This window comes from Idiotropiscis lumnitzeri, chromosome 6 (genome assembly GCF_059441095.1).
Source record: "Idiotropiscis lumnitzeri isolate Australia: NSW breed Sydney's pygmy pipehorse chromosome 6, RoL_Ilum_1.0, whole genome shotgun sequence".
Taxonomy (NCBI): domain Eukaryota; kingdom Metazoa; phylum Chordata; class Actinopteri; order Syngnathiformes; family Syngnathidae; genus Idiotropiscis; species Idiotropiscis lumnitzeri.
In genome coordinates this window covers 3,678,722-3,699,330 of record NC_142396.1, presented here as the reverse complement: position 1 = coordinate 3,699,330, position 20,609 = coordinate 3,678,722, and the positions used below count along the sequence as shown (strand labels likewise).

The 20,609-nt window shown below is 45.7% G+C and overlaps 2 protein-coding genes across 6 annotated transcripts in view; both read right to left on the bottom strand.

Moving 5' to 3' along the window:
• LOC148334601 (CUGBP Elav-like family member 2) overlaps nt 1-11,153 on the bottom strand; it is a 31,929-nt gene extending 20,776 nt beyond the window's left edge. For 2 of the 5 annotated variants that reach the window (XM_088299573.1, XM_088299576.1), the window contains exon 1: nt 2,037-2,467. In XM_088299573.1, coding sequence (XP_088155699.1) covers nt 2,037-2,110 — 74 coding nt within the window. In that variant the 5' untranslated portion in view covers nt 2,111-2,467. Of the gene's footprint in view, nt 1-2,036; nt 2,468-5,939; nt 6,180-9,191; nt 9,307-9,416 lie in introns of those variants that run through there. The other 3 variants (XM_088299575.1, XM_088299574.1, XM_088299572.1) reach the window with 3 other exon arrangements.
• Nucleotides 11,154-11,869: 716 nt separating this feature from the next.
• taf3 (TAF3 RNA polymerase II, TATA box binding protein (TBP)-associated facto) lies at nt 11,870-20,018 on the bottom strand. The gene is made up of 7 exons (XM_088299571.1): nt 18,677-20,018; nt 17,447-17,689; nt 15,131-16,917; nt 14,675-14,760; nt 13,270-13,558; nt 13,078-13,184; nt 11,870-12,670 (listed from the first exon to the last, which is right to left on the bottom strand). The coding sequence occupies exons 1-7, from the start codon at nt 18,840-18,842 to the stop codon at nt 12,556-12,558; spliced, it is 2,793 nt and encodes a 930-aa protein (XP_088155697.1). The 5' UTR covers nt 18,843-20,018; the 3' UTR covers nt 11,870-12,555.
• Between the last annotated feature and the right edge of the window lie 591 nt (nt 20,019-20,609).

Sequence of the window (20,609 nt, the reverse complement as noted above, 5' to 3'; positions counted from 1 at the left end):
TCATTACGGACGCGTTCAGTCGTGTCTGCAAGCTAGCCGTCGTTCGCACACTCACGTTACGGTGCGTGTTTGATGTCAAACTGTATTGCACTGGAGAGGGGAGCGCTCTAATCTCGTTGCACACTTGAGTACAATGACAATAAAGGGATTTCTGATTCTGATTTATGCTCTGAGGAGGCATTCGTCAGTGAACTTGTTTATTAGCAACCAAAGCATAAAATAGAACTCATTTTACAATGTCTAATGCTATAGTTACATGAATCAAAAATGTGAGTATTGCATCTCAATTGTTTATTTAAATGTTCCAACAAGCAATTTCTTAGTGTATGGAGGACCGGCACTCCCCATACGCAGAGCACGCACACGGCGTCGAGCACCATCCCGTGTACGTGGGGACACTTTGTGACATCATGACGAGTTGCTTTTAGCGCGCTCACTTTCAAACGTTTTGGATTATTCATTTTAAATAACATTTACAAAGAAGTGTGTCAACATTTTTAACAGATCTGGTATTGGAGCAATCCAAAAGTAATTAAATGTATTCAAGTAACAGTTTTAATATTGCGGCACTTTGATTACTTATTGACTGCAATTTTACAGGTAACAAGTAACTTTATGAATGCATCCATTCAACAGTCAGCTGCGCCCTCCACACACGCACACAAAAATGTCGAGCCACAAAAATGTGATATATTAACTTGGGTGGGGGGTAACTAGTAACATAACATGAGATGAATTTTGATATATTGGTTGCAGGTCTTGGTCCGCTTCAACTTCCAAGTTTTAGAAGGGCTGGCCACTTGACCCTCTTTTACCAGTCAGTCCTCCGCCCTCTGGCCGTGATCAGCCTTATTCATAAAAATTGTCTGCCCCCGACACCGTTCTGGGGCAATTTAGATGAACTTTAGGATGCCACACAACCGCATCACACGCATGAGGGCCAATTTGTGGATGGGACTAAAATACACCTCTAGCTTCACTTAATTAACCCTTTCTTAACCCCCCCCCCCCCCCAAAAAAAGAATAGGCGTCCGGCGGGCCGGACCGTTCCGCCCCGCCAGACAGCCCAGCTCTGAGAACCTCCATTAAATCCGGAAAATAAAAAAACGGACCAGAACCGAGTTTGTGGCAACAAACAATTACTTAAAAAAAAAAACCAAATAGCGTTAAGAAATGGGTGCCCTTTTGTATGCGCGTGCGCATGGGAAAGGTTGTCCTCTTGGCTTGTTGTTTACAAGCGCTCGATCACAAGATCTCTATTAGAGGTCCAATAATAATGGAACAAAGCACGTGTGTTGGTTCCGTGGTTAGGTAAGCTGCCCGCTATGGGCGGAAGAGCACTTGGCTAACATAGCTAACTAGCCGGGGGGGGGGGGGGGGGTGTGAACAACGAACAAAAGAAAACAACAATAAGGTGACTTTCCAAGAAAAATAAACGTAATCTGAAGAAAACTGAGCAAAAATTTGCCTACTCGAGCGTCCACTTCCCTTTTCAACTGTTGACAAGTCGATTGAGACGTTTTGTCATCGCCTCGCGGACGACGGCCTAAACTTGGCCACCGTGAGGGACTTTACACAGCAACCGGCACAGTTTGACGCACTTTAGAGGGCATATTTGTTGTTTTTAACCCCAAAAAATGCAAGCGGGCGAGAAGCACGTTACTCGAAGCGACTGTTGTCGCGCGCTTGCTAATATTGCTAAGCTAACTACACACTGTAGCACAACTACGTTTTGTGTCTTTTCCCTCCCCTTTACTTAAAGGTTAGCGCCTTCGGTTCCGTCCAAACTTGAGGCAGCTCGTGGTTGTTTTAACAACACCAACCGAAGTGTTCCTCCGGTGAACGCGACGTGAAATTAGCCGGCCGTTTTTGACACGTTAGCCGTTAGCCCGTCCAGTTGGGCTAAGAGGCTACGAGCTACCAACTGAATCGTTTCATCACCTTCTTCAAGCTCAAGTTCGAAACAGACAAGGACAGAAAATCAATAACAATTTTAAAAAAATGAAAAATTTAGGGTAAGTAATGCAGGTACTTACATCGTGTCGCCCGCAGCCATTAACCGACTATCAGTCAGCGGCAGGTAATCCAGGCTATACGACGTCGAAGACATAATCTTGTTTAATTTTAAAAAGATATATATTTTAAAAAAAAAAGAATCACGAGTCGCCGTCTAATCTAACAATGGGGGCAAGGGGAGCACGTCCGCGCTCATTCGCACGAAGGCAAAGCAGACGACGAGCGAGAACAGGTGCCGACTGAGAACCAAAGACACACAACGAAAGGGGGGGGGGGGGGGGCGGAGTAGGGCTTCTTCTTCGTCTATTTCTCCTTCTTTTTCTCTTTTGTTCTTCGACTTCTTGGTCGTCCAAGTGCATGTGAAGAGCAAGCCTGCTCGCTCCTCCTGGTAAGCAACGAAAAAACGAACAGACGAGCAGAGCCGAAGAGAGGAAGCGAAAGGAAGCCGCAGCAAAGCAGAGGCGTGGTCAACGCCGGCCGGGAAGTAACGAAGTACTAATACTGACTTGCGTTACTCAAGCAGTTACATCCTCCATTTTGGAACGTATTTGTCAGCCAATGCGATGTTGGCAGTAACACCGGTTGGAAAGAGCAAAGTACATTTACTCAGTTACTGTACAAAAGTAGATTTTTCTCAGTTACTTGAGTCGTTCTGTCAACTCTTTTAATTAAGTTTGGGTGTTTTTTTTTTCCTTTTCAATACAATATTGTTGCATCATGCAAGTTAATAAAATGGAGCATAAAAGAGTGTTTTTTTGATTTGTTATCAAAGGGGCCATTGCATAGAATTTATTGACAGTAAAGACTAACCTTTACTTTTTGACATTTCAATTTGTACCAATCAACTTTGACTTATGTCAGCCTGGCGCTGACTCGATCCCTTTTCTCCTTAAGTATCTACTTTGACTTCTTTTTTTTTTTTTTTGACAAACGACAAAAGGATTTGAGTTTGGAACCTCGACAGTCCTCCCCCGACCAAACGGGCGCTCGAGTGACTTGAGGCGCTCAGAGATCCTACCCGAGGCGTTGGAAGAGACCACAAGATGAACGAGCCACAGATTTGCACTTAACATTTTCTTGAGTGAGAATGGAAATGTTATCGCGCATCGTTTGAACCAGATTTGAACCAGCAAACTAAGTATTTCAATTTAGAACCTCCACAGTCCGCAGCTCTACCAACTGCTATCTCAGGTGCGCGTTAATTTGCCGAGGTATTCGGAGTGCCTTGTCGTGGCATTGCGAGAGCAGATAAAAATGGAATTTAGTCGATTCCGATGAATTAGCCTCAATGTTGTATTGGCAATTTTGGATTAAGATTAGAAATATTGTAACACATCCTTTGAGCGACCAAAGGATTTTGGTTGAGAACGTCTCATACAACGGAGCTACCGAAAGGCTGCGGCTCACATTGATGATATTGAGACACACGACAAATTTGCCAACCACGCAGCAATTGTGCCATTTTCTGCTGAGTAGATTTCCATGTCCGACCAAGCGGGAGTGTCTACACGCGGCGTCGGGAGAGACTGGAATTTAGTGGATTCCGATGAATTTGCCACAAATTTTCCATTGACAACTTTTGATTCAATTTGGGAATTGCGTCAAATATCTCTTTCTGATTGGAAAAGTCGCGGATGTCGAATGCGTAGCCTGCTTTGGATGTGTCCAAGTCCATGTCCCACCTTGTTGCCGTTCCTCGAGTTCATAGGTCACGCGCCCCTTTGTGTGCTGCGATTATTTTCCTGGGGGAGGGTCACCCGATCGCCTTTTGTTATAATGGGCCCAAGTGTGTGTGCGCAGCCCAAATGTATTTCTCACACAGGTGCGCTATATTTCAAAGAGGGAATCTAATCCTTCCGTCCGCGGCAATTTGAAGGCCCGGCCGCGGAATGCGCTCCATTGAACAGCGCCTCGACTAGGTTTGCACGCTGAACGCAGCGGGCGGGCGACCTATTTTCCCCGGAATACATGCAGCCTACTTTGTGACATGCATTAGCACGGAGCTCAAGGGGATGCTAAAAAAAGGGAGACGAAAGCTCTCTGGAAAATGTGCTTTTATGAAATTCGAGGGGGGCGGGGGGAGGTGCAACATGAGCTGCAGCATGCACAAATTCACTTTGACTCTTCTGGTGGGGGGGGGGGGGGAATAACGTATATAGAAATATGATAGACTCAATAGAAGAGAAAGAATGAAGCACTTTCCGTCACAATTTCTGCTTCAATTGGACTCCGGCATATTCACGGTTCGGCATTGATGAATTCACATATTTGCCAAGTTTCGTGGTGTTGGGGGGTGGGGGGGGGGCATATTCCCGGTTGTTGCACGCCAGAGTACCGTTCTATTGGCTCTCATGTGCTGATCTGTTGTTTCTTGCGCAAAAGCGATTTCCCTTCGCTTGTGGTGTTTGTTTTATATTGCGCCTTCGCATGAACATAAAAGACCTTCACAAGGTACGTGTTTTGGTTGAATACCACGCGTGCAATTCTCCAGTAAACTGTAGTCTTGCTTAGCAGGAAACCAAATGGATGATTTGAAACCGTGTGGTTGTTTCCAAGAAACAATTTTTGAGTTTTGTTTGACATCAACCGTGAGAGGTAATAAACGGCCTGAAGTTTCTTTTGCTTTGGATTTTTTTTTTTAAATTCACCATTGACCCAATTGCTGCTAGTTGTGAGTTGTGGTCACTCGCATCTCAAGTTTTGTTCACGACTCCAAGCAACAAATTGTCCAAATGACGGCTTGTATATCAAAAACCCGCCTCATTGCTCTCTCAAGTTCAATTGGGAATGTTTGGTGTGTTTGCTGCTGTGGATTCCAGATGAGGCACCTTCGAACACTGCAACCGCCTCTTCTTTAATCTTAAATGTCGATTACTACTGTAATCCCATCATAATCTCACCACGCTTTTGTCATTTACGTTGCACTTTTTTTTAATCTGCACTGAGTTTAAACGTGAAAAAAAATCATACATATATATATATATATAGATATATATATAGATGCTGTAACACCTCAAATTTCCCCATTGTGGGACTAATAAAGGACATCTTTATCTTTTATCTTTATTAGGGCTGTCAAAATTTAAAGCGTTAACTCAAGATTATTTTTTTTAAATAATGAATGCGATTAAATATTTTCACTCAGTTAACTCTTTTTAATTCTTGTTTTATTTACTTGAAAAATTAATTTGCATATCTTGCAAAACCAAATTCCAAATTAGCTGTACATCTTTAGCACATGATCTCAGAACAAAACATCCTCCTTAAGTTACCACTGGGCCTTGCAAACCAAAACTGCTTGCTTACAACTAAATGCACGGTATACATTTTACAGACAAATTCCTCTGAAGATGATACTATTCAAGTAGATACCCATTAATTACAATATATTATTCAAGTAAATACCTGTTAAAAGCTTCACAAAAAATAGTGGAAGAAAAAATCTCATCTAAATTAATTGCAGAATTTTATGCAATTAATTAGTTAAAAAAATAACTTGACAGCACTATATATATATATATATATATATATATATATATACACATAGTATACAGCACATACAGTCCATGTAAAAATGAATGTCACAAGGTTTCTGGATGAAGACGTGACATGCTTTTCGACATGACAGGAAACGTGAGCTATGCATGTGCCTTTTGTGTCAGAATACAAAGTCAATTCCCACCTCATTCATCCCCTTCAAGTTGAAATAATGAGGAAAGGCCTTCAAATTTACACGCACACGCACACACACACACACACACACTCACAGCAGGTATGACTAAAGAAAGACACAAAACAGCCTTGAGTGAGGACCATATCCAGGCCAGACAAAGACGACATTCACACAAAGCCAGCCGGGGTATTTCACCGAGTAAGGGGAGTGTGCGGGTTTGCGGTGGGGGTGGGGTCAAAGCCAAACATACCTGACGGCGGGGGGGCAACGCATGCTGTTGGCGTACAGACTCTGCACCAGGGCCAGCTCGGAGGAGTGCTCCAACATGAGTGCTGTGCAAGGAAAGATCCACCTGGGCGAAATCGGGACGGACGCTCTCCTCGTCGGCTTCCCTCTCTCTCGGTCTGCCTGCCTGCGTGCTTGCTTTGCTTTCTTCCAGCTCGGCTCTTTGCTCTCTCCTCACTGGAGTGCATCTGAGCGTGGAGCCGCCCCACCCATGCGCACCCCCTTCCTCTCTGTGGCGTGGCTGAAATCGAATCCGCTCTGACAGCTCATGGTGCCCTCATGCATTGTGCCGCCTGCGGCAAGACACTTTTGCCACACTGCCCTCTGTGGCACTAACTGACATCCACTTTAGGAAAACGTCAGTAACACATACTAACATTGTCGCAGGAATGACAACATTGAGGGTCAGGCGGTATAACGTATCACGTTTTTTATTGAGCTGCTGTCAAAAAGGACGACAGCACTTTGGTGTCAGTTAGTTGTGAAACTCTTCTTTATGTTTGGATTGTACTGCCCCCTTGTGGCCACATCGCAAGGTGCGCAATGTCAATGAGTATGAAAAGCATGAAATGATCCGGGACGGGCATTCAGTGCCAGACACGGAACGGGCCCGGACGCACGCCCGTTTTTTGGGACGGAGAACAGCGAGTAGGAAGTTTCTTTTAAAAAGGATGGACTAAGCATGGACGGGAGTGGGTTTTCCATCCGTCCCTTTAATCGTCCCTAACCGGGTCAAGTAGAGCGTGACTGGAATTCAAATCTTTGCGCTCGGAGCAAAATGACATCTTGCAATGCTTTTGCAGGCACGAGTCCGCTAACTGAAAGCAAGCGAACGAGAGCGAGCACGGGAGCGTCTCAAGTGTGCAAAAATACAAAAGCGATATATGCGGCGGTGTGAAGAAGCAATTGAGAGGCAAAACAAGCATCTTAAGTTGCGTTTAATGAGAGCAAAGGGATGAAGTGCAATAAATACAGCATCGCTCTCTCTCTCTCAAAGCAACCACCGTCCGACCTCACCGGTGAATTTGCCTCGTGTGACAACAAGAGTCGGAGAAAGGAAAACGATAGCTGCGTTCGCCGTCGTTCGGGGAGTACAAAACATCTCCTGCCGTTTAGAATATCGATATATGAAAAAAGATGTGTTGTATAACAGCCCATTTAATAACGTGGAGACCTTTTGTTATTCGTCCAAATTGGCTGCGGTACGTCCAAATCTGTTTTTATGGCTAAATTGAGCTATGGTGGCTTTTAATCGGGTCGTTATGTCGTCCGCAAATGACGCTAAATGGATGTGATTTGGAAATCAGACAGCTCATGAGTTTGAAATCATGTTCATGAATTATGAAACCTCTGTCGTTAGCCTCTCGTCATGCACGGCCACTTTTATTTTTTTGGGTGTATTTTTTGAGGTGGGCAGGCGGGGTGGACTAGTGAAACGGGTGCGCGGGGGTGGGGTGGGGCACTAGAATCGACTCAAGTGGCCATCTGTGGAATTTCGGATGCATAACAGTTGATTAGATGATTGCTGTCTGGTGTAAAGGTGAATATCATCGAGTGCCATTTTCTCATAAAACAATTTCATTTCAATGGGCAAAGACCAAAGACGCTTCCTTGTCAACCACATTGGACGACGTGTTCCCTTCTCTCTGCAAATTCTCAAAAGGCAAAGTGAAAGTGACAAGTCAGCATGTTGAACACATCGCCCACTTAAAAGAGCTTCTTCATTTTCTTTTTCTTTTGGGCCACAAGATTCCGCACTGGGTGAAAATACAAAATGCAGAGCGGAGGTCTGGACATGACACGGATTGCTTAGAAATAAGGTCACGTTAGCACGGGCTGCTTCCACGTTTTACGGCTTGCACTCCTCTTCCTCTGATCATCGTGCGAAAATCCTTTTTTTTTTTTTTTTGCTGGCATGAATATTTTAAAGAGTGATGCTGAAATCCAGATTTGTGCTGCTTTGTATGAATGTCAGGCACGGCAATCAGGAGCACTTTGAATGCACAGTCGGAATGCAAGCACACGTTTACCCTACATGGATACAGTACTTGAAAAATGGCCTTTGTTAATCTGAAATTAAGATTAGTACAATTTGATCCAGCAAGGATGCTATGTAAATCTTGTCTCGTTAGATCTAACTCAATTGACTCTTATATTATCTCATCTATCATTGCATAGCATCATTGTATGTGTCAAATGTTGCCCAGTTGGCATCCATTGCAGCCTGGTCATCCTGGAAGGGGGATTCCCCCATCTGTGGTCCCTTCTCAAGGTTTCTCACTTTTCCCCTAATGAGGTTTTGTGAGTTTTTCCTTGCCCTCCTGGGGGTTAAGATCGGGGATGTCGATTGTGGCTATGTAAAGCCCTTTGAGACTGTCTGTGATTAAGGGCTATACAAATAAAATTGACTTGACTTGACTTGACTTGACTCAGCGTATGACACGGTGGACCACAAGATTCTTCTGGCTCGTTTACAGCACCAGGTGGGCATTAGTGGGAGCGCTCTAGAATGGTTGAGATCCTATTATTTCTGTTGGCCTAGGTTGAACTGAGTCCCGCTCTGCCCCTTTGTCGTGCGGCGTCCCACAAGGTTCCATTTTGGGGCCCTTGCTGTTTTCGTTATACCTGCTACCCCTCGGTTCCATTTTCCTAAAACATGGAATTTCCTTTCATTTCTATGCTGATGACAGCCAGATCGATGTCCCGCTGAGCAAACAAGACGCTTTCTCCTTGATCGTGCCTTTTCTGTTGCCGGTCCTTCCCTATGGAATGAGCTTCCATTAAATGTGAGGCAAGTCCATTTTTAAAACCCGTTTGAAGACACATTTTTATTCTTTAGCTTTCGACTCAACACGAGACTGTCGCTGTTCTGCGATTATTCTGCTATCTATTGTAAACATGCTTGTGTGTTTTTTCATTTTGCTGTGAACTTCAGATTGACCAAGTCACACGAACGCAAAATTCCCCAAAGTGCCGTGTTGCCCTTGAATCCTTTTTCTTCAACTCAAAAGTTTTAAGCAGAATTGGGCACTTGACCCTTTTTTACCGGTCAGTCCCCCGCCCTCCGGCCTCAACCTTCCGGCCGTATTCATAAAAATTATCACCGCCACCCCCCCAAAATAAAACGGCCATGTATGACGACACCCGGAGAGATGCTAACGGCAGGGGTTTATTTAGAAATCATTAACTGGCCAATTTACGACTCAAATCTGCTTACCTTATTATGGTAGGAAGTATTCCACCCCACTCAAGGACAGGTCCAACTCTTCATTGGTTGTGCCGAACGTTAGGGACTTTTTTCAACAGCTAGTCATATCAAGAAGTTCTTTCTTCTTCTCCACAAACATGGCCAATGCAAGAAAGTACGCACAGTTAGTCCAGGGTCAATTGACGCCTCCGGAGGGAATTTTTGTCATTTGTCCATTTTGCTGAGTGGGCTGACCTTGAGTTGAGAACTTTGGGCCGCCTTGCGAACTAATCACACGCAAATTAAGTGTCATGGCCGAGATCTTACTGATTGTAACACAACTCACTGTCGTGGTTACATAAAATAAAATGCAAACATGTACGTTTTCAAAATACAGGCAGGAAGGAACTCAAGTAAAATGCTGCGAAGAAACAAGAGTCATTGTGCTCTTTAGACATGATTTTAATCCATTTTGTGCCATTGATTGCGGTACGTTTACCAGAGGTCATTGCGATTGGCTGTTAGCAATCAAAAATGCAAATCAGTCTGTCGCTGAGGCGAGTATATCCGGGTACGGATGACGTCATGCTACAGCGATTCCAATCGGACAAACTACAACACGCCCCACATTAATTATCTATCTATCTACGTGACAAAATATCACTTCAAATATTCATAAATATACAAAAAGATATCAAAGGTAGTGATATCCCCCTATGGAGTGGATTTTTTGAAAAATAATAGCCCACATTATATAGTTAAATCTCCTCATTACAAGTTAACTTCGGCAGCTTAAGTATGTTAGCGAATTTTGCAGTGTTAAAATCATCCATCCATCTTCTCTACCGCTTCTCCTCACGAGGGTCACGGGGGTGCTGGAGCCTATCCCAGCGATCTTCGGGCAGTCGGCGATGGACACCCTGAACTGGTTGCCAGCCAATTGCAGGGCACACAGAACCTCTACAGTCCTCTGCTCTACCAACGGAGATATCGAAGGATAGCCCATAATGGAAATTTTGTTTTTATAAACTATGTTACACGTTTTTTTTTAATTGATCAAGACTGTTTGTGTAAATTTATCGTCGTGCTAAGTTACGAAAGGAAAAAGCATATTTTTTAATGACAATAAGTGGAAAAAATACACGTTCTCCTACAACGCAGTTTGTCTTGCTGGCGTCCAATGCACTGGGTGGCGCTGTGGAAAAAACAACGACACGACAATCTGCTAGCCATTCCCTGAAAATCGAGAGCGTTTCCGGTTTGTTTATTTTGAAGGACTAATGTCCATCTCGCGTCCTAAGGTCGATTATGTCACCATTTGATTACATACCACGAAAATAATAGTAAAACAAACTGGCATTTAGCATACATCGTAGTTCTTGTCCAGGCGGTTACCGGTTCTCATTTAATTACTTTATATTTGTGCCCCACACGTTAGTCATGCCGAGTGTACGTTAGAGATGTGTACGACGCGGTGCGATTTATGTACAAATTCGTAGGTATGGACTCCTATGATCCGACAAAATGGACTAAAAATAAATACAAGTATATGGCCCAAACAAAAATAACCGGGAAAAATGCCTTTTTTTAACAATTAAAAACGTCAAAAAGATTGGGACATTAAGCTCAAAGATGACACACTAAAAGTATGTATGAAAAAAATGCAGACAATTACAAGAATCTGTACATAAAGTCAAAAATAAAACAACAGACCATAACCGGACCTCCCCCAAAAAAACGAGGTGAAAATATGACAAATATAGGAAATAATGCAACAAAGACAAAAACAGGCAAAAAATCTCTAAAGAAATCTCGGCGAAAATGTTTTTTTTTTAAACTGTCAGACTGATCAAAAAAACAGACCCAAAAAAAATTAAAAATACTAATCGAACAGATAGAAAATATTGGACAAATATCTGACCAAAATGACAAAGAAAGAAATCCGACAGAACTATACGGGTGAAGAAAGGCACAAATTGAGGGGAAAAAACTAACAATCTGACAAATATGAAGCCAAAAAGTGAGACAAAATGATTTGCAGCATACATGGAGCTTTGTGTGCTACAATGATTCCCAGACATTCCGTTTTTTGTTTGCCATTCAATTCTTGACTTGTGGAACACGGGTGAGATTGAATGAATCCTTCCTCCTTGTGAAATTCTTATTTATTGACTACTTTGCAGTATATTATCCCGACAGTGCCAGTCCTGAGGTTGTGGGTTCAAATCCCGGCTCAGGCCGTCCCGTGTGCTTGGCATGTTCTTCTTGTGTTTGCTTGCTCGCTCGGCCTTCCTTCCGCATTTCCAAAAACATGTCGGCTTCATGGAACTTTTCAGAGGTGCAAATGTGAGTGTGAATTGTTTATCGGGATGGGCTCTTTGATTGGCTGGCGACAAGTCCAGAGTGTTCCCCAACTTTCTCCCCCAACCCACCTTTGACCCTCCCTCATGATGCTTGACAGTGGACTCAACCTGCCCCGGCCGCTCGTTAGGCAGCGCAAGATGACCGACCGACCGCTGTCAGAAGTCATGAAAAGAAGCACGAAGGGGAAATAAAGTCAATCTCTGAAATCTGATTTGTCAAAATATTTTTTTCTGTAAAGCAAATGCAAAAAGCAACTGGAGGGGATGATGATGATTGACAGAAAGAGCTAGCCAGGCAGCGTGCAAAGTGAAAAGTCCCATTTGGGATGGGCGGGGACATTTGCGTCTTTCAAATCTGCCAGCACGCAGACGGTTGATGTTTAATGAATTACAATCACAAGCACAGCTTCAGGATGATTTGGGGACAAAATCCATCCACGATGCACAACAAATTGCGACGCGGCCCTCGCATATCGTCCCGTTTGAAGCCTCGCCGTCGCAACAGCTACAAAACAGGATGTCCGGCGAGGACTGTGACCCTTTTGCCAGAGAGGGTGTAAAATAAAATATGAATTTTACATTTTAAAAAAATGTACAGAAATGACAGAGCGCTTAAAAACTCATACCTGAAAATGCAGTCATCAAGTCATGTGCCAAGAGCAAAAAAATGCACTTGCCTGGAGAATTGGTATTTACATTCCGACAGGTGTGGGGGCGAAATTCTGTACACTTGAAAGCCAGGATGACGGAAAATCTTCTGTGTGACCATTTCTGAGAGAAGATTGGCAGGCTCGTGACGTGCTGGCTCTGAAGACAGTTTTTATGTACGACCCCCCCCCCCCATGTTGTCCAGACTAACAATTAAAAATCCTCATATGCTCCTCTCAGCCACTTTTTTTTTTAGAAACTAACAGTGCCCCATGTCTTTCATGTCCTTCCAAAAAAATATGACCCCCCCCCCCCAAAACCCCTGGCCCCACACGCACGCACGCGCACGCACTCACAACAGAAATGTGCCTCGTTGCATAGACTTAATGTGGTTTGTGTTTCTTCTTCTTGTGTTTTTTGTCCTTCTTCTTGCTGGAACATTTGACACAAAACCACTGCTGGTCTGCAGGGGGCGCCGTCACAATTCCCACGCAAACCCTGAACACAGAGCACAACACACGCCATCATCAACAACTTTCTTTTTTGCTCATATGCAATCGCTTCATTTCGCGAGATGATCATTTTAAGTTCAAATCATCAAAATCATGACAACATTTCGCTGCATGTCGTCAATCGGCGAGTTTTACTCTGCAAGAATTTGCATATCATGTCCATTTTTTTGGGGGGTATCTGTATGCTCACAAATACATATCAATGCACGTTTTATCAGTTACTAATTGTAGTGTTGAAAAACTGCTTTTCAAGATACTGAGAGCCCCTTTCCAATATTTTGGCTTCCAAAACAGTTAAGGAAAAATATTTAAAAGAGTTCTCCATAGCTGTTGTGTTCCATGTGGGAAATATGTCACCAGCGTAACTGGGAGGCGTGAATCAAAGCAGCGTACCAGTGATACCAGTCGTCGCAGTCGTCGCATCCAATCATGGGGCTGCCGTCGTCCGGCTTGTCGCATCCGGGACAGATCCAGATCTGATTTCCGCTCTCGTCTCGGATCTAAAAAGCAAGACGGAGCAAATGTCAAGTTTTGGCCCCGCCTGCCCGTGGTGGCATCTTGGCGTTTGCTCCGCAATCCACTCACCACGTACGTGCTGACCGTCTCGGTGACCACGCTGCGAACGGGCATCTTGAGGGAGGCGGCGGGAGACAGCAGCGAAGCCGCCGACAGCGGCAGAGGGAGCGACGAGGGGGGCGCGGGCGCAGGAGCCGGGGGCAGCGGCGACGGGGGCCCGGGAGGGCACGGGAGCGCCGGCGACAGCACGGGAGGCGGCGGGGGCGACCGGGGACGACTGGCGGGCGTCAACTTGGTGGCGGGCGTTCTGGGGGCCGGACCTTTTGCTTCCGAGTTCGGAAGCACTTTGCTGATCACGCTGGAGGTGGCGACAGGAAAATAGAGGACAACTTCAATTTATGCTGCGTTACAGCAAGACACGCTCACATGGAAACTATTCAGTATTATACAATTTACAAGTTCTGAACGACCGTCCTGCTTCGTGTGTCAAGTGCTTTAACATAAGTTGTGGAGAGAATAATTTGACTTTAGAATTTTTAGATTATTTACTTGAATTGCATTCACTACACAGGTATCAATACCAAAGCGTAATAGCCAGTCAAGGAGGACGTTCATTTGGCACACCAAGTCAGGTCCTCGAGGGCCACTATTGTGCAGGTTTTAGATGGTTCCCTCCTCCAACACACTTTATTTAAATGATCAGGACGGTTTATCAGGCTCCTGCAGAGTGGATCGTTTGACAGATTTGAGTTGGAGCAGGGAAACATCCAAAACATGCAAGATAGCTGCCCTCGAGGACCAGACTGGCACATTGTTTTTGCACAGGACTGACAGATATTTCACCGAGGGATGATGTCAAATTCCATTTCTAATGAAGTTTGACACAAATTGAAATTTCAGAAGTTCTTATATATATTTTTTAAATTAAAAACAAAAAAAGAACACTAGAACAAAAGTTGAATTTCCATTTCATAATCTATACTAAACATGAAGTCAATAAAAAATAAATTAAATAAATAGTAGATTTTGAAATAAAATTTACATTTCCTTCGTCATTCATCAGTACTGAAAGGTAAATATCCCTAAAATAAATCAGGGTCATAAATCTAAATTAAATATAAAAAAATAGAATTCATACTCAATGTAATGTAAAAAATAAACTGTAAAGACAAAAGATTGTTGACAAATAAAACATTTTGAATTTATAAAAATAAATCAATAGCAAAAAATGTCAAATGTTTCAAATGAAAATCAAATAAATGACCGACGCACTCGGGGGCCACTTCGGCTAAATGTGAGAGCGGATCTTTGTCATGTCATCTTACGATCATGATTCAAATTTCTAAACTGTCACACAAACTGAGCCAGCTATCACCACCTCACTTTGTGTGCCACGCAGTCCGACAAAAGACAACACGGTGAAAAGGTGATGGTGGGCTCAACGGGGAGGGAAGGGGGGTGGGGGTGCTCTTACATTTTGTCCTGGCCTCCCACTCGCAACGTCAGTCTGGGAATGACCGGAGAGGGAGCCACCAGCGCTGCTGCAGTTTCCGCCTTCACCTGTGCAAACGCAACACACAGTCATTGAAAAAGCCTGCGCGAACTCCTGAACTTTATGAGAGGTCCTCTGATGAGAGAAGACAAAACGATTGTGAAGGCAGCGACTGCATTTGCAACCATTTACTCATTGCCGACACTCAAATGACAACAGCACCATTTGGATTTGATGGCTCACTCATCAAATGAAAAGTCATCCTAGCACAACACGCATTCACAATAATATCCTTCCTTGTTCGTTCCTTTGTTTGATTAGCTGAGTGTCTATTACAAAATGAAATAAAAAAAATATATATATATATAATATATATATACACACACACACACACACCACAGCACATTTTCAAAAAAAAGCAAAAAAATAAAAAGAGACCTTCTCCAATCTCAGTCTCTCCTTTTCTTTCTCCTTTTCCTTCTCTCGTTTTTCCTTCTCCCGCTCTTTTTCTTTCCTCTTCTCCTCCTTCTCCCGCTCCTTCTCCTTAGCCTTCTCTCGCTCCTTCTCCTTCTTTTTCTTTTTCTCCTTCTTGTCTTTCTTCTTGTCCTTTTCCTTGCTCTTGCCATCCTGGAGGACGGGCATCAAGGCGGGGATGATGGCGGGCAGGCGCTGGCAGGACGAGGGACTGAAGAGGGTGGGGAGCTCCCCCAGGGTCATGGAGGTCATGGAGGTCAGGGCGCCTTGTTTCTGTCTCTCCTCCTTGCTCTTGTCTCTGCCCTTGTCTTTCTTCTCCTTCTCCTTCTTGCCTTTTTCTTTGTCCTTCTTTTTGTCTTTGTGCTTGTCCTTGTCTTTCTTGGTGGTGCCGCCGCCGCCGCCATCCCCGTCCCTTGTTTTGACCTTGATCGAGCCCTCCGCTAGCGCAAAGTCCCGCTGTCCCAAGAGCACGTCCTCCTTCAGGCCAAACTCCTTCCAGAGCAGCTTCTCATCCTTGGACAAGTCTTTGTTCTTGTTCTTCTCCTTGTTCTTGTCCTTGGGCTTGCTCTTGTCCTTCTCCCGCTCCTTGTCTTTGGGCTTCTCCTTCTTCTTCAGCTTGGTCTTCAGCTTCTTCTTCACGTCCACCGTCGACAACTTGCTTTTCTCCTCTAAAACCTTGAGCAGGGCTTCGGGCGTCGGAGGAGAGGCCGACCCGGATGAGACGGAGTCTTCGCGGTTGGGCGGATGAGCCGAGGCCCCGCCTCGGTGCACCTTCCGGATCACCTCGTCGATGGAGTCGTCCAGGGTCCACTTTCCCTGGCCCAGCTGAAGGTGGAGCGGCGTGGAGGCGGCCAGGCCGGCGCCCGGCGGGGGCGGGGCCGGCTCCATGATGGTCAGCCTCCTGGGGCTGGAGAAGCCGTTGCTGTCCGAGTCCGAGCCCGAAGAGAAGGCAAAGGGGTCGGGCTGGTGCTCCGAACACGCCTTGGCGATGACGGCGCTGATGGAGTCTTCGATGGCGCCGTTGTCGGGCTCCGCTTTGAGGAAGGGCCCCTCGTCGGGCTCTTTGCCGTCCACGTTGTGCCGCATGTGGATGTTCTCTTTGCCCATGCGTTCGCTGAGCACGGACAAGGGCAGCTTGTGAACGGCGTCCAGCTTGCTCGGCGGCAGAGGGGCTTTGGCCACCGTCGTCTTCGGGCTCTTGGGACTTTTGGGACTCTTTGTCCTACCCGGAGATTTTTTCCTCTCCTTGGCGGTTTTCGGGGGAGAATGAATGGGACTGCCACCCCCGGCGGCAGGAATGAGCCCTTTCGGGGACTTAGTTCTTTGTTTCCCAGGCGATGAGACTTTCGTCTTTCTCCCGGGGGCACTAAGGACTTTTTGGTCGGGGTATTTTGGTATGGTTGGCTGAGGTCTGAAGGAGGGCAAGGCCCCGGGCGGGCTTTCGGGCGACATCGCGTCGAGGCTATCGTGAGAGGGCGGCATGCCCGGCGGAGGCACGCGCTGAGGGTTGAGGGAGGTGAGGGGCTCCCGGGGCTCGGCGCCCCACTCCGGGCTGAGGCCGGAGAGCATGCGCGGCCGCTTGGACGTGGGCATCATGCCCAGCGCCTCATCGGGACTGTCCAGGGGCCTCTTGAGCGGGTGGTTCTCGTCGTTGACCGTCTCGTCCTCGTCAAAGTCGTCCTCGCCCTCCTCCATGGCCACCTGCATGGCTTCGGCTGAGGTGCCCATGTCGGGAAGGGCCTCCTCCTCCTCTGGAAAAGAAAAGAAAGGGAACACGCGTTTCAAGCGGGGGACACACGCACAGCAAAAACGGGGCCCCCATTTGATCATTTCGGCTCACTTGTGTCTCATGTATCTTTTATTCAACAGTGCTTTTCAAGTTGTAACGTTTTAAAGGTGAGGGACTTGCTCCACCAGCCAACGCTGTATGCAGTGATTCCACTGCGCTTTTTATCTGAGCACGTTTACCAGTGAGCCAGAGCAGATGAGTGGTTGAACAATTTCACGACGGCTGCAGTCTCCCCCTCCCTCTCCGAACTACTTGCCGTCATTCCAGAAGACGGCGAGAATCATTTGTAGAGTTTGATCCCGTCAATATTATCCATAGTCAAAGCACCTCATTTGATCACCAAACGACTTGCTCTCTTCCGGGCCTCTTTGATGACTAATGACGACATGCTCAAAGTTCCATGTAGAAAAACTCAGCCATTCATTTGCCATCTCCGGGGGTGGTTGGGTGACTCGTAAAGTCTTTGGGATGACGGCTAACAGAGAACTCACCTTCTTGTAAGGAGACCAGAGGCGGCATGTAATCTGGAATGTAGTCCTTGCGCTCTTCTGCGACAATCGCGTCAGGCTGAGGGAACTGCAGGACATTGTTCTTGCCAATGGGGAAGGTGGGCAACTGTTGGGGGAAGGCCACGGGTTCCAGGTTGTTGACATAGTCGTCCAGTTCACTAAGACTCACCCCCAAGAGGCGGAAAGCCTGACTCACATCGTCCAGAACTGGATCCGTCCTTCCGTCTGCCATGTCAAAGCATAAGTGCGTTAGAAGTGCCAATCTTCAAGTGTGGAACTCAAAACAGCAGCAGTATGCGATCTTTAAATTTCAAGTACAATTCATTTCGCTGCCGCTGGGTGGAGCGCTAAACTTTAATGAGACCCCCAAAACACCGTTTGTTCAACACCGCGTCAAAGAGAGCAATCGTTTGCAAAATGAATGCCCAAAAGCCTGGATGGTCAGTAGTATATATGTGTGGAAAAATATGGAATTGACCAAATTGTGACATGATTGGAGGACAGACACCGGCGATTAGTATTTTTAATCTATTAGAGGAGCTTGTTTTGTGAAACGTGTATTTAGATTGACATTGTTACATTGTTTTGCAATATAAGAGTAGAATGTGCCGATAATGTTTGAGAGTAAACCGTTGCCTGAAAAACAAGTCATGAAAATACAGATACCCGTCAAATGTCCCATACTTGGGTACAGTAAGAAATATTTGTACTTGATTACAAGTCATGACCGATATTGACCAAGTGACAGCTTCTATGGAAACGTAAAGCTTAAGTAAAGTACGACGACGTGAAAAATGTACTTAAGACCCTGGTTGAGTTGTTGGGTCAAATTGACCCACTTTAGCGTATTGTTGTGATCATCAATTTATCATTTGTGTTTTATGTTTTATACTTGATCATTATTATGGCCGGCAATATTTCAAAGTGCTCTAAGTTGACGTTCAAATCTAGGAGACGAATTAAAATGATTTATGGACTACGTTGTGGAGACTCCTCGATGAATGAGGGACGACACAAGCCTCCAAAAGATGGGCAGGACTACACTTTTTGACAACTTTCTCTAGGGGGCGCTACTCTAAGAAGAACATCATGATGGCGTACGCATGCAAGAGAGCAAAAAAAAAAGAAAAAAGAAAAGGGAAAAGTAAAAAAAAACAACAAAAAAAACTGCTCATGTGGAGTGGTAGCGGGGTCAACCCGAGGTGGACTTACACAGCTCCGAGTAGCGATGGCAGACTCGGCCCATCTGCTGGATGTATCGCTGCAGCACATCGGCCAGCAGGTCGCAGGCGGTTAGCTGAACGGCGTCCCAGCCCAGAGCCTGGCAGATCTGCGCCACCGACACACGCAGCAGCGAACGGCCATAGCTCTCGCACATCGTCCTTCGCGCTCCTTCGATCCCGCTCAATCGCGTCGCCAAAGTACGCGCCCGCTCGTCATGATTCACCAAAGGCTCGCTGGGGCGCGAGTAAAGCCGCTCAAGGGGCCGATTTGGCGCATCTACTTTGCTAGCTGTGATGGCGCTTTTGCCAGAGTCGCCATCTTGATTCGCTCGTCAGTCCCATCCCCGATGTGCTCAGTGCGCATGCGCGGCAACACTGGCGGGCCGAGTGGCCACCTCTCATGATGCGTTCGCGCCGTCTGGGAATTCGGAAGCGCACGGGACGATTTCTCTACTATTCGCAACCGCCTCGCCCTTCGCTCCTAGGCTTACACGTGAGCGTCTCCCACCGCACATCCATCGAGGAGGGCAACAGACGAGCGAGGGGGCTAAGGGACAAATGTGAGGAGAAATGAGACGGTCGTCCATTGATGACGCCATTTTATGGACACGGCAATTGAAGATGACGTGACGTCATTGACGCGCGTTACAAATCGTTCGGTCTCCGTGTCACAATGTCCATTTTGTGCCGTATTTGCTCTTCGTCAAGTAGAATTCATTTCAGGTCAAACATGATCAACCTTGCCTCTCTTCACAAATCTCATCGCGTGACGACAAATTAGTCATCCTATCTTGATTTAAAGTTAATAAAAAAGAGAGGGAAACTATTGTGCCGATAATTATTTAAGTTACGACAACAGGTATTTTATATGATTTCCAGTAAACATATTTTTACTTGTATACATTTCAGTCGGTACTTTTTACTTATCCCAAAAGAGGTGACTCAACACACCTATTTTTGCCACTTTTTTTTTTCACAACGTGACCTATATCATTCCGTCACCTTCTCGGAAACTTCTTTTCACGTAGGTCACCACTTTTGGTGCAACGAGCCACAATCGTGAGACCCTCCAAATTTGGTGACGCGTTGCCATCTCGAACCTCTTGACTTCGGGGGGGACGTGAAAGCAGCATAAGTCTCACGTGATCTCGTCGACAGAGATCCAGTGACAATAAAGCACAATTAAATCTGCTGCCCTGTGTTTCGTACTCACGGTCGAAACTTGATAAGATAACATCACTGATAAAGGCTCCGCGGAAATTAAGCTCCGCCCGAGAGTGGAGCGTTCAACTTCGTGTGTTTAGCTTTGTCGCCCATATCCTCTTCTTCCTGCCGTCGTGTGACGTCAAAGCCGTCAACGACGACCGGAAGGATGCAAACTGCAACGCGAAATAAAATAATAGTAAAACTGGAAGTAGACTCGTTTCCTTATAAAATCTTGCATAATGACATGTTTAAATACGGGTGTTGTTTAGTTCATGTGAGGTGTTATATTGAAGAGAGGTGGCCTTAGAATATTTAATTAATCTGTTAGCGTGACAGTGTTGAGTTTAATTTTACTTTAACTATATATATATATATATATATATATATATATATATATATTAATTTGGCAGCTCGATGGCCTCAGAGTGAGAGACAGCATCGGGCGTGGGTTTGATCCCGGCTCCGGCCATCCTGTGTGGAGTTTGCATGTTCTCCCCGTGCCTGCGTGGCTTTCCTCCCACATTCCAAAAACATACGAGGCAGATTGAGTGAACACTCCATCTAAATTGCCCCCTAGTTATGAGTGTGAGCGTGGATGGATGTTCGTCTCTGTGTGCCCTGCAATTGGCTGGCAACCAGTTCAGGGTGTCCCCCGCCTACTGCCCGAAGATTGCTGGCATAGTCTCCAGCGCGACCCTAGTGAGGACAAGCGGTAT